This window comes from Lycium ferocissimum, chromosome 7, assembly GCF_029784015.1.
Source record: "Lycium ferocissimum isolate CSIRO_LF1 chromosome 7, AGI_CSIRO_Lferr_CH_V1, whole genome shotgun sequence".
NCBI classification, from domain to species: Eukaryota; Viridiplantae; Streptophyta; class Magnoliopsida; order Solanales; family Solanaceae; genus Lycium; species Lycium ferocissimum.
Genome location: NC_081348.1, coordinates 43,861,750 through 43,876,194, shown reverse-complemented (window position 1 = coordinate 43,876,194; position 14,445 = coordinate 43,861,750). Strand labels below are relative to the sequence as shown.

Below are 14,445 nucleotides of genomic sequence, written 5' to 3'. Positions count from 1 at the left end.
AAATGACACTGTCTCTATCATTGATGTTTTAGATTCAATATATAACATGACAGTAGAGTTTTGGAGTACTCCTGTAAATATGGTTTCAGTACAGCCTATATGCTGTTTTGCTCATTATGGAATATAGATACAGTTACAATTTAAAAAAAAAAAAAAATATTTTTGACAACTTAACGCAGAACGTACAACTTGGAAGAAGGAAACTACTTATATCTTATAATTAAAATAAAAAAGGAAGAAAAATAAAGTCAGCAAAAATTAAGAATAGAAAAAAGGTCAACAAAGATCAAGTTAAAAGTTTTACAAAAAGCTTATGAAAAAGTGCACAAGATGGGATCCAAAATCGCGTCCCTTGACAGCGAAATTTGACCCTTCATCACTGGCACCATATTTACAACTATTACTCCGGGTGGCATGATTAGTATTTATTATATTTCTTATACATATGTACACAGTTTCAACCGATGCGTCCGGTGGCATGGAACCCACATCATTCTACATAGATCCGCCTCTGAATGGAAGAGCTGATAGATATATCCCTTTTTTGGGGGGGGGGGGGGGGTCAGTTGTTGATTTTGTTGTCTTGTCCCTTCTTCTAATCGCACTTTTGTTGTGCAGGTGCTACGCTTGTGGTTTCTGGTGATGGCCGATACTATTCGAAGGATGCCATCCAAGTACTATTAATCAAGTTTTTCCTATGCAATTCTTTATTTTGGATTGTTTGTTTGCTTTAACTCAGTCAATAATATAAAAATTCCCTAATGCGTAAGGGACATTCTGAAACAAAACAGTTTCTTTTTCATGTTTTTATGAAGGCCGATACTTAACTTGCTTAATGGTTATGTCTTAATTGAAGGGTATAATTAAGAATATAACCGCTTTTTTTTTTTCATTGCAGATCATTGCAAAAATGGCAGCAGCAAACAGAGTAAGACGTGTTTGGATTGGTCAAAATGGACTTTTGTCCACTCCTGCTGTATCAGCTGTTGTGCGTGAGAGAGTTGGGGCTGATGTAAGTACTTTGGCTCTAGAGCTACATCAAATTTCTTTTTCCCTTTCCTTTTCGATGTTATTGTTTTTCTTGATTCAAGTATCTGTTAACATAATACGTTATACTCGATACAGGGTTCCAAAGCTACCGGGGCATTTATATTGACAGCAAGTCACAACCCAGGTGGCCCGCATGAGGTATTACCGGCAATATTTTCTTAATCAGTTTCTTACTTTTGATGCTTTCTTGCTGTATCTCTCCAACATTATGTGATAACCAATTGTTGAATTGTAAGGTTTTAAATTTCTATTCTAGGTTTAATTGATGTTATGGTCCTTTTATGAGCTCTTATTTCATTCACAGTTAAAAAGTAGGATTTTCTTTTCAATTTACGGCTTGTGCCTTTCTAAATTGTACTCTTGAGAGACCTGAAAATCATGCTACATGCTCAGAGCCATTCCTTTAGCTTTTAGGTTCGTAAAATTAGTATGCTTCTATTTTTTTGATAAAGAACTGGTTTTGTTTATTGCTTGTTTGGACTAAATATATATCTGCATTTTAAAGATGAAAAACAAAACTTACACTTTCTGTTTTGTATTCTCTAGGGAGTTAGCGTTTATTTTTTAAATTTTTTGTGAGGTGGGGAGGACAGATGATGAAATATTCCTTTGTTGCGGCTGATTAAGAACCTATAAGTATATACACACATCTATGTACATGCCCTTTAAACGTGTTTTATTATTTGGAGGACAAAAGTTACGGTGGGAGAATACTATATTGTTGATGAAATGATTGTAGGTCTCCTTTTAGATTATATAGAATACCTATTAGAGAGTTTGGAATGCCTTTGAATTAACTATTAGCCTCGAAAGGTGCTTTATTTGGAGGACAACGCATGCGGTGGGAAAATGGGTAATATTCCATCAGATTTTTCAGAATTCTTATTAGTGTTTAGACTACCTTGTTCGGAATACCTGTTAGAGTTTTTAGAATACCTAGGTGATAAATTTTGTCAGCTCTTCCTGAAGTGTACAGTTTCTCATATGTATTCACCTGTAGGATTTTGGAATTAAGTACAACATGGAAAATGGTGGACCTGCTCCAGAAGGTATAACAAACAAGATCTATGAGAACACCACGACAATAAAGGAGTACTTGATTGCCGAGGGCCTGCCTGATGTAAGATGTACTGCTTCCCTAGTACATTTTTGATTTTCCTGAAGTTCTTAATTTGATTGATGAAGTAACTTTTTGATATCTCCCAACTTGAACGTAGGTGGACATATCTACAACAGGTGTCTCGAGCTTTGATGGTCCAAAGGGGAAATTTGACGTAGACGTTTTTGATTCAACTAGTGATTATCTGAAATTGATGAAGTATGAATGTTTCTCTTATGTGGAAAAATAAATGTCTTTCTTCTTTAGTTGGTTATATATGTCAAGTAATGCTTATACATGTAAATATGTCCTTCGATATGGAAAGGTCAATCAACAATTTGTTGCAAAGGCACTATTCAGCTATTGCTGAACTTTGAGTATCATTCCCTTCCAATTTGTAAGGGATCTGTGATGAGTCTAGGGCTTGTTTTTGACTGAACACTTATAAGGGATATTGCTTCGTGCATTTGTCTTTGGACCTTGTTCTACAGCTAATTTTCATCTTTATTAACTTTCATATTGTTATTCTATCTTTTTGATTGTTACTTTAATTTGGTTATTCTTTTCGAAATTTGACATTGCATATCTGTTTCCAGGTCAATATTTGACTTCCCATCTATCCAGAAGTTGCTTTCCTCTCCAAAATTTAGTTTCTGGTATGCACGTTGGAGACCTTTTTGATGTACATTCCTCAGTCAATTCATTTTCCTGCTAGGAGTATCAGCTATGTACTCACATCTTTTCCCCCTGTAGCTATGATGCACTTCACGGTGTTGCTGGTGTACATGCAAAGCGTATATTTGTGGAGGAGCTTGGTGCAAATGAAAGCTTTCTAGTAAATTGTGTTCCTAAGGTCTTCTCGTTTTCCTTTGCATTAAACCGATCAACTTTCTGTTCTTTCAAATCTATATTTTAGGACTCCTTTTTTCTTTCTATGACATGTATAAGTAATTTAATAGGAGGACTTTGGTGGAGGGCATCCCGATCCCAATCTGACATATGCAAAGGAGTTAGTTGCACGTATGGGATTGTCTAAAACGCATTCTGAACCCAATCCACCAGAATTTGGGGCAGCTGCTGATGGAGATGGGGACCGTAACATGGTCCTAGGGAAAAGGTAACATCTTGTTGATGTTCTTTTTTGAACTACAACTTGTCACTTGCCTGAAATTGCATCTTGAATTTTGTTTTTTCTGTTTTTTCTTTTGTTAGATTCTTTGTGACTCCTTCTGATTCTGTCGCTATTATTGCTGCCAACGCTGTACAAGCTATTCCTTATTTTTCTGGAGGTTTGAAAGGTGTTGCCAGGTCTGTATAGCTTTGAGCTTAGCTGTACATGATTGTTATGCTGTTAATATTTCTGTTCAAGAGCTATTTATCTTGTGATGAACTCTGTGAGTTTAATGTGATGCAATGCTGACCTTTCTACAGGAGTATGCCCACATCTGCTGCTCTTGATATAGTTGCTCAACATCTGAACTTGAAATTTTTTGAGGTACTATATTATTCCATTGACTTCTATATGTTATTTATTTCATCTTTTGTTGGTGGAGGGTTGATGGCGTGCTGGATTTTAAGTTTTCCATATCTGCCTTTGTTAAGGTACCCACTGGTTGGAAATTTTTTGGCAACTTGATGGATGCTGGAATGTGTTCAATTTGTGGAGAAGAAAGTTTTGGAACTGGTTGGCTTTCTGGACTTAATTCTTGTTTCTAATTTGATACAAGTAGGTTGGCCAATGTAATTGGACACATGAATGCGTTAAATCTTGTTAATTATGTCTTCACAGGCTCAGACCATATTCGAGAGAAAGATGGAATATGGGCTGTTTTGGCTTGGTTATCTATCCTTGCCTATAAGAATAAGCACAACCTCGGGGGAGGTAACCTTGTGTCTGTTGAAGATATTGTTCGCCAACACTGGGCAACCTATGGACGCCACTATTACACTCGATATGACTACGAGGTTTTTGCTCGACAGTTCCTATTTAATGTAAAATGAGCTTTTCTGTGTTGGCTTAACTTAAATCATGCCAATCAATTTCATTTGTTTCTTCCAGAACGTTGATGCTGGTGGTGCTAAGGAGCTTATGGCTCATTTGGTGAAGCTGCAATCTTCCATCGAAGAAGTTAACAAGTAAGCTATCCTTTAGTTTCAAGTTTCCCTCTGGAATACCCAGTTTTTCTAAAGCATGACTTAGGCAATTTTTCTCTCATTATATATTTCTCTTCTTTATCTTTACATTTTGATGATGTCCATCCTTCTTATGGGAAATTCCAGAAGAAACTAGCTTAAACAGGGGGTAGTAGGTCTTTCCTTAAACTGTTAATATAACACAATGAGATTTTAGACTGATCCTGTGCACCCAATGACACTTGGAGCGGTTATAGGTAGCATCATCTAAGAGCTGTACCTGTACCACAATGTATTTGTGGGTGTTGTTTTTTTTTTTTTTTAAAAAAAAAAAAATCTTTTTGTTGATTCATCTAGTGCTTCTCCTTTATTTAATAGAGACCTTGATGTGTCATTTGGGAGACGATTTTTCGCCCCTTACCAGCATATATCTATCTATGACTCCTTCCCTCAAACTGAAAGCCGTTCTTAGTAGGAGTTTCAGGAGAATTTTCTATACCAAATTGTAATATTCTGCGTGTCTTCCACTTTTCATCAAGTGTTCTAACTGTCAGGATGATCTTAGAGCCACAGCCTTCTATTTCTAGCTTAGTTTGACAGTTGTAGCACTTTTAACCCGAAGGTGGTAGAATATAGCAAAACGACCAGTAACAAATTTGTGTATTTTTTTTCCATTTAAAAAAAATAAATCTAGTGCTATTATTTACTTGAGAACTACTGTGTCATTTGGGAGACGAGGTTTTGCCCCATAACCCCATCGATCTATGACTCCTTCCTACAAACTGAAGTCCTTCTGTAGTAGGAAATAAAGGAGAATTTCCTATACCAAATAGTGATTTTTTATAACCAAGAAATGCCAGAGGGCCAGTGGCGCATAGTTCAAAACTCGGTGGATAATTGGCTTGCCCCTCTACCCTTTATACCAAATCATAATCTTCTGCATGCCTTCCCTAATTTCATCAAGTGTTCTAACTGACAGGATGACTTTAGAGCCTAGGCCTTTTATAGATTAGTTTGACAACTGCAGCACCTTTTACTTTTGAAAACTTGGTTCATGGTTGTGGCCATCGAGTCAAATCTTTGACCGTCTTTAGTACATTTGTATTATAGTTTTGTCATCATAAACATAATCTTCTACTCATGTCAAATAATGGGATTTCATGAAAAGGGGTTGTTTTTAATCCATGATATACATACCATGAAAAGGAGAAATGAGAAATCTATTACATGTGGGCACCGGTTGCATTGTTTGGTCTTTCATTTAAGCCCCGCACCTCCCTTCTCCCCTATAATGAAGAATCGTTTAGATCTTGGTTTTTTTTCTAAGGGGTGATTTTGCGAATAAACCAATGGAAACCTTTGTCCAGATGACTCACAATCTCCTGCGCCAAATAAATGAAATGTGATGAGTCAAATCGATAAGCTTTCGATTGATTTTGGGTGCTGCCAAACCAAATTCGACCAGCCAAGGGGCCATCTTTTCCTCTGTGGTAGATTCACCCTATTCAAATTTAGCTGCACCAATGGACCGGGAATGGTTTAATCTCTAATTGAGTTTCCATGTCTATTAAGTTTTGCTATGGTTGTTCTTCCACTATAGTGGTCTCTGCTTAATGGTGCCTTAGCGTGTCTGGTTTCTTTGCTTGCTTTATTGGGATCCTTTTTAGATATCGGCAGCTTGGCACGCTTTTGGTAGTTTTCCATTTTCATCTATATAGCCCCATTGCTGGTAGCCTGGTATGTAAGAGCTAGGCGTTCTCCATATTTAATATCTTAAATGATAGTTGCTTGATCATTTCTATTTTGCCGAGTTCACAAATTTATGCCAGATCTTCATGCTAGATACATGCAAAGTTCTAATTTCCAACTCATACAGCATTATCACCTTACTCTTATGCTACTTATCAAAAGGAGAAAATGATGTTACTGCGATAGATGTTCTTTTAGTTGGAAGCTTAATCTTTTGTAATCTGAAACCCAAATCTAGAGAGCATATATTCTAATTCAAGATTGTGATAGTTTCAAGCGTTACCGAAGAACAAGAAATGTGACACTAAAAAAATATACCTCCTTTTATAATTAGAAGAATGTGAGAGCCCAACTTTTATTTGTTAGATTTTCCTCATTAGAGACCAAACTTTTTGAAGTTGAAAACATTGGCATGCTTTTTTTTTTTTTTTTTATAAAATGTCTACCATATTAAAAGTAAGATTACTTTCCAATGTCAGTAGAATTCTTTTTCCTTGGATTTTCTCTCTTGGACCTTTATGGCGAATGTTAAAGGTGGCAACAGTTATTATAAGATGTCCTGTTGTCATGTAGGTACTTATTATAGAACATAAAAATTCAATGCCATTGATGTGTCTTTTCAATGTGTAATACTTGACCTTGAGATAAATTCCTATACAGGATTCTAAAGGGAATCCGGTCAGATGTTTCGAATGTCGTGCATGCTGATGAATTTGAGTACAAGGACCCAGTTGATGGTTCGGTCTCAAAGCATCAGGGTATAAGATATCTATTTCAAGATGGATCACGATTGGTAAGGAAGATCCTGCTCTAGCATTACTCAAAATATGGGAATTTTGCATAGGAATGAAAAATATAGAGTTAATTGGGGATTCAAATTATGTTCTGAGCTGATTTCCTTTTTATTAAAAGAATTAACTACCATATAAAGAACTAACTGGCATATAAAGTGGGGTGAAGGAAAAGCTTTTATGGCAACTGTTGTTGGGTGCATATGATAATGACTTTTTGAGTGTAACTTTTGGTACTGTGCTAGGTGTTCCGTCTCTCTGGAACTGGCTCGGAGGGTGCTACCATCCGTCTCTATATTGAGCAGTACGAGAAGGATTCATCCAAGATTGGAAGAGATTCTCAGAAAGCACTTGCTCCCCTGGTAAGTAACGTTGGAGTGTTTTTTGTCCACGCCTCTTATTTTTCTCTGTTTCTGCTAAACGAGATTTATCTTGTTACAGGTGGAGGTTGCTCTTAAGCTATCGAAAATGCAGGAATACACTGGCCGTTCTGCCCCAACCGTTATTACATAGACTTTTTGTGTATGGTTAAACTTTTTGTGTATGGTTACTTGCTTTTGTACCTTAAGAACTAAATAATTGAATAATCATACTGGCCTTACTGGATAAACACCAGCAAGGACAACTTCTCTTTCTTCCCAAACCTCATCTCAGTACTAGGATGGTAACTATTGTGTTAAGCAAACTCCACCAAAGTCAATCAGTCTGAGGGTGAAAAGTTGTACTAAGCTCCACTCTAGTGCCAACTCCTTCTGCATAGACCGCCAGAAATGAGATGTAAACTGAGTACCTCGATCCGAAATGATAGAAATGGGTTGTCACGACTCAAAACCCACCCTAGGCGCAACAGGCATCCGATGCTATGAATAACACTGGAAGCACATTATAAAATTAGTCAACATCTATTTTCTTTCAGTAGTCTTTTAATATTTATTTAAAACAATCATTTACGGCTAACTGAAAGCATACTCATACTTATAAAAATCAGAGAAAGTCTAATATGAATAATCAATTATGAAATGTGGCAACCGCCTCCATAAGTTGAACGAGACTTCAACAACAACTAATCACAATATGACAACTATCTATAGAGCTTCTAAGATAAATAAATGAATGAACTAACTTGGGACGCAACCTAGAAACTAAAAGAAATAAATTTAAATAAACATGTGAGCTCACCAATAAGTCTAGAAAGCAGCAAGTTTTCTTATTCTGTATGCGTATCACGAACCTGCTCTTCTTCGTTACCTAACATACCATCAAAAACAACAATAGTATGCCTGAGTACTAGGTCTTAGTGAGTGTCTAAGGGGCAATAGTTAATAGCAAAATATATAAGTCGTAAGTGTAATTGAAAACAATACTGAGAAACGGTTCAAAACAAATGATAACATCTCATGAACATCCAGTATAAGTCAATGATGAAGAAATAATCACTTTGAATCCTTAAGTCGTTCTCGTTAACCTAAGTTCTTTCAAAAACAGTTTGAAATCCAAAGATAGAGTAAGCCAGTAAACTTAGCGAAAGTCATCTGGGAAGAAACTAATAACAAAGAACAGAACAAGCTTAGCTCATTTACCCTTCACTATATTAAGTGTTCACTTACGAATCCAGAATCATCAACAAGCCAACTTATGGGCAACCAAATAATCAACACATGCCAACTCACGGGCGAACAATCAATCTATCAATCGGGGTTACCATCCTTTGCAGCCTAATCGTCCTCTAGACTAGCACAACAATAGATACACCGGGGTTATTTTCCTATAGAGGCTAATCGTCCTCTAGACTTGCACAACAATAGATGCTCCGGGGTTAATTTCCAGAGGTCAATCCTCCTCTGGACTGACACAAAGAATGCTCAAAAGCGATATGTTAGGATCCATAGCGGCTAATCGTCCTCTGGACTAGCACAACTTGCCCATACAGGCTAAAATACAAACAAACACAAGTCATGGTATATCAACCGAATCATCAATCATGGCTTATAGCTGAATTCACTTCTCAAGTCATCTTCTCTTAATAGAGGTATTTCAAGTCAAAACCAATTTAGAAACCTTATTCAAATCACTTATTCAATTTCAATTTCTAGAAAACCCATTCAAAGGCAAAACACGTTTAAAGCTTCAATCCTTAGAAAATAAGTTCAATCATCCCATAATTGGCGCCGTTTGGGAGCAACACTTAGCTAAGTTGATACCCTTTCGCTCTTAACTCTATACAACCTCTCGCCTCATTCTTGATCTTATTACAACTATATGTAGGTATCGCACTACCATATTCCACATAACACAGACTTGTTAAATCGTATAAATTTTGAAATTTTGTGGGGTAACTGACCTATATAGAATGCCCTTGGCCATTGGCCTCTTTGTCAAATGTTATAACTCTAACGACCCTGATTTTTAAGACTAGATACTTATGACACCATGCCCTTAGGGCGTTGCTCTCTAATCTTTTTTTTTTCTTTTTCAATTATAATCTCTCTTGTCATAGCTAAAACGACATTACCTCTCAGACATAGTAACAACGTATATACATGCATGTTACTCTTGCGCGTGTCATTCCTGATGTAGTTTCTTTGAGAAATTTATGGCTACCTTCAACATATACTATAATTCTTCCACCAAGGTGATTATTTAAAGTTCCAGCCTAATATTTAGTACCAAACATGGGTAACAACACAAATCCCTTTTGAGCTACATAGAATTATTGCAGCTAAAGTAAAATCAAGGAAACATTAGTCCATGACAAAAGTAGTCTATCCAAATCACATGTCTATCTAATTGCAGCCACAAATCAAAATTTCTTATATCAAAACCTAGAATACAAATTAAAGCCTAGAGCAAACTCCATCATCTTCTTAAGTCATTCTTCAACAAGCGGTTGTTTTCGATTTTCAAGCCTAAAATATTCTCCCACCAAAGATAGAAAATAGTACAGATCCTTTAACCCAGTAAGATTATAGCCTCAATATACAATAATTCTTAATCCACTACGAGGCACCCTCAAATTTCCGTTCATCCTAATCTCCAGTACTCTAAAATGTATCACATATTAATTATGTCTCAAAGCCACAATCATATAAAAATCCTTTTACTTAAGCTTGTAGAGAGCACTAGCATCATAGCACAATCCAGGATTATGCCTATGACTGACCCTGATCTAGTCACACCAATAAATGTACATATATAATCAAAGCTCAAACCTTAAATTCTACACTCACCATAAGGGAACAACCAAAAAGAAGCAAGAATAAAAGTTAGAAGGATGTAGCCTTAAATGTACTCTTTTTTTATTTTTAAAATTAGTTTTTGCCCATGGGCATTTTATTGAATATCAAAAACTAGTAATTAGTCCAACAAAAGCCAGGCCCAATCGGACCTGGTCCAAAAGAACCAAAGAAAGTCTTGGCCAAGAATTAAAATTGAAAATAAAATAAAGACAAAATAATAAAAAAAAGTCTTGAATAGGCAACAAAGGTCATTTGACCTTTTGTTGTCTCTCTCTCTTCAACCCCGTCTCTCTCTAACCCTTCCTATCTGCTCATCTCCATGGTGTGAAAATGATGAGAAAGCTTTGATTCACACCGATGATGTACTTTTCCGATGATGTATTCATTCTCAGGTTCACTTGTTTCCTTTTTTGTCCCGATTTGCTATGCTTTTGAGTTGAGTTTCTAATGCTGAGCTTCTTTCCTTCCATTGTTGTTGTTGTTTTTCGATTTACCTCAAAACCAGCTACTAACTGATGTTTTCTGTCTTTACATGTGCTGGATCGAGGGTGTTTGCTGCTTGAGTCTCGCCTCGTAAACCTCCACTAGTGTCGATGAAGATTTCTATACTATTCAGGTACTTTAATTTTCCTCCATCTATCCTTTGAGTATTTCACTTGTTGTTGTTGTTTCCTGCATCTCTTATTGTGTTGACTGCTGAGATCTATGTCATTGAACTTAGCTTTGATCTTCCTGTATGTTATAATGCTGTATCTGGGTTTAGATTTGAAAATATTCATCCCTACTAATGTATTTGAGTTGTGTGTGCTTTTTGCTTCCTATTGTTGTACCTTCCTTGTTGTTTGCAAACCATGATTTGTATTTATTGTACTGTGTTGTGCCTTTATGGAACAAAAAAACTTCAGTACCTACAAAATAAAACACAAAATTAGTGAAAAAAACCACCATAATCTCATCCCTGAGGACTTGATTATGATGGTGATTCCATCTCCATTCCTTTCCTCATTCTTTCCCCTCTTCCTCCTTCTCTCCTTTGTAAAAATCATTACCCAACACACCTGATCCTCAAGTAGGGTATCTGAGATTTGTCACTATTAATAATCTTCCTCCCAATGCTATTCAGTTCTTGGAAAGAATGGCACTGAACTATGTCATCATCTAAGGCCTGATTAGCTAAGGCATCAGCCAACTTATTCCTTCCCTCAATATATGACTGAAAGTAATATTCCTATTACTGCTCAGTTCATGAATCTCCTCAATCCAAGTGGCAATGGTCCATGGTGGCTTCCACCCTTTCTCTAAAATCTTGTAAATCATCTCAGAATCTGTCTGTATGATTATATTATGCACTCCTTGTCTACTACAATACTTCAATGCCTCCACTATTGCTCTTGCTTCTACCTCTGTATTAGTTGTGTTCCCAATTTCCTCAGCCTGTGCATACATCAAGTCCCCATGTTCATCTCTAAGACATAAACCATAAGAACTCCTCCTAGGGTTTCCTCTTGAAGCTCCATCAGTATTACATTTGATCCAATTTCTTGGAGGCAAGCTCCAAAGAACCTTTGTAATCTTCAATCTAGGTGACCCTTCCTCTATAAATTTGAGTAGTTCCCCCTAACTATTAGGAATTTTGTAATAAAGGGATTCCTTAATTGAACTATTCTCTGGATAGTACTAAACACCTGATATATTGTCCTTCCCACAGATCTTTTCTCCCCATGTTTAATTGTCACGACCCAACCGGAGGGCCATGACGGGCACCCGGAGCGAACCCACCGAGTACCTCTCATTATACTTTCACAATCATATCTAGGTGAGCCACATGGCTAACTCGCAATTCCTCTGCATCAATAATACAAATCTCATCGGGCTAAGGCACTTTTATATTAACATCATCGACTATGCCCATATACATACACACAAGCCGACAAGGCTAACAAAATGATATACAAAAATATGAACCGACAAGGCTGGGTGACATCCAGCTATACACAACTGTCTACGAGCCTCTAGAGAGAGTATTTAACATCATAAAGATGGGATAGGACCCCGCCATGCCCATGTATGTACACAAAAGAATAGTACCAATAGCTGCAGCTCCAAATCAAGTGGAGCTCCTCTAAGCAGTCTCTGATAAAGCAACCTAAGGGTCGAGTCTGTCTCCCTGTCCACTTGCGGGCATGAATGCAGCGTCCACAAATAAAAGGACGTCAGTACGAATAATGTACTGAGTATGTAAGGATAAGTAATAACATGATAAAAGCATGAAGGATAACTCGAGATAGAAGAGCCATTTATACCTCTTTAGACGTTCATCATATTTACTTACTCCTTTCTCTAAAGAAGACCTTCCATACATATACATATGCATACCTATATAAATATCATTATCAATATAACGTACCCGACCTTTCCAGGACTCGATGTGTAACATACCGGCCATAGTAGGACTCGGTGTGAAGCGTACCCAGCCACAATGGGACACGGTGTTATTTATGCCCAAGTGATCAGTGGTGTGCATAGTCGATATCATACCCGGCCACAAAAGGACTTGGTGTTACAACATAGCTTTATATATATATCCATAAGAATTACATAAGTGAAAGCAACATCGTCATCATCATTATCACTATATCTTTCCTTAGAGGATCGACTATCATGGGATGAAATCAATGATATCATGAGAGTATCAAGAACTATGAGCTTTAGTGATTCTAGGAATGAAGTCATCATGGAAGACATTATGGATTTCACGTGAAGGTATACAACAATGGGATCATGCCTTAAGAAAGAAGGGTTAGCCTTACATACCTTTATGTCTTCTCAACTACTTAACATTTACCTTTAAAGCCTGAGAAATCCACATTCAAGAGGGTTCATACCAAGGTTAGGTCTCAAAGACACTCTCAAGTCCAAACTAGTATAATTCATAAGTTAGCGCAAATTGGGCAGCATTTCCCCTATTTCATCTACTTCTACCAAATTCCAAAGCAACTCCCAAACAACAACTACATTATTAACAATACCATAATTAAGATACTTCATTCAAGTTAGGTTCCATTCAATCTCCAAAACTCCTTTCCATAGTCCACTTATAACAATAACTATAACACAACACCATATATATTTATATACAATATTTCCTCAACATCATTCGTACCACCCACAACAAGATTATACTCATAACATGCCAAGAATAAAAATTCAAGTTAACTTATATCTCATAATATCCTCCAATTCATACTTGAACTCTATTTTCATTTTTCTTCCTTCAACCAAATGGTACAACAGTCCAACAACCTTAACCATATGCAAGAGATGTAAAAACTTACCTTAATCACACAAGAACAAGCCTTGGATCAACTTACTCCACTAAAGTGAAGTCTCCAACACCAACACCAAAGGAAATCTTGAGTTTCACAAACCCTAGCAAGCTTCTTAGCACTTGAATGTCTTGATTCTCTTGGATTTAGCTTGGATTAGTTTATGGACTTGGAGAGAGGGTTTTGGAGAGCTCTAGGATCTGATTTGGGGAAATAATGAATCCAACTGAGGTAAAATGAAATATATAAATCATCACTTAAAATCTCGTCGGCATTTTGACGTCCACTTTGACGGACCGTCAAACTTCCTACGGTCCATCAAATGGACCGTTAAATGGACCATCCAAACATGCCTCACTGTGACTATTTCACGGTGGTGGCTCCACCATTTGACGGGCCGTCAAACACCCTATGGTCCGTCAAATTTCCCACCTCTGATAAGTTGCTCTCTTCGATTCGTTTGACTTCCAATCCTTATGGAACCCCCTTGGCACTTGTGTAACACTTCGTTAACCATCTAAGGGGCCCTATAGATGCTCTTCAAGTCATTACTAAACAAAGTATAACTCACTTGTTGCGAAATCTTCCCAAACATGACTCACATTCTACTTCCTTCTGCGAACTTAATCCCACCAATTCATATGACTTCAAAATCTTAGGGTACGCGCTTAAAGTTACCAAATTCTCCCCCAACCTTACAAGGACTTAATGTCCACTTTAGTCTTGCGTTAATCTACTTATAGTGCAAACGGCTCAAAATTTCCAAGATGTAACATTCCTCCCCCCTTAGGAACATTCGTCCTCGAATGTTAGACTCCTAGGGATTCTTAAAAAAGGAAAAATTTCGCCAGAGTTTCCCCTGTAATATGGTACTACCATCCTTTCATAGCAACCCAAAATATATTGCCCCACAGGGCTACAACAACAACAATAACAATAATGGCCACACACGACCAAGAAATCATTGAAAGAAAGCATTACATACCTGAGGACAATGGTGTCTCTGCCTGAGTCTCGCCTGGGGGTGGAAATAAATGTGGATTCCTGAACTTCATGTCTTC

At 37.1% G+C, this 14,445-nt stretch overlaps 1 protein-coding gene across 1 annotated transcript; it reads left to right on the top strand.

Moving 5' to 3' along the window:
- Window positions 1-540: 540 nt before the first annotated feature.
- LOC132065254 (phosphoglucomutase, cytoplasmic) lies at window positions 541-7,737 on the top strand. The gene is made up of 16 exons (XM_059458550.1): window positions 541-674; window positions 899-1,012; window positions 1,126-1,188; window positions 2,051-2,170; window positions 2,268-2,368; window positions 2,746-2,805; window positions 2,903-3,002; window positions 3,109-3,266; window positions 3,362-3,457; window positions 3,581-3,644; window positions 3,752-3,833; window positions 3,939-4,114; window positions 4,209-4,285; window positions 6,692-6,824; window positions 7,068-7,184; window positions 7,264-7,737. The coding sequence occupies exons 2-16, from the start codon at window positions 911-913 to the stop codon at window positions 7,333-7,335; spliced, it is 1,521 nt and encodes a 506-aa protein (XP_059314533.1). The 5' UTR covers window positions 541-674; window positions 899-910; the 3' UTR covers window positions 7,336-7,737.
- Window positions 7,738-14,445: the final 6,708 nt, after the last annotated feature.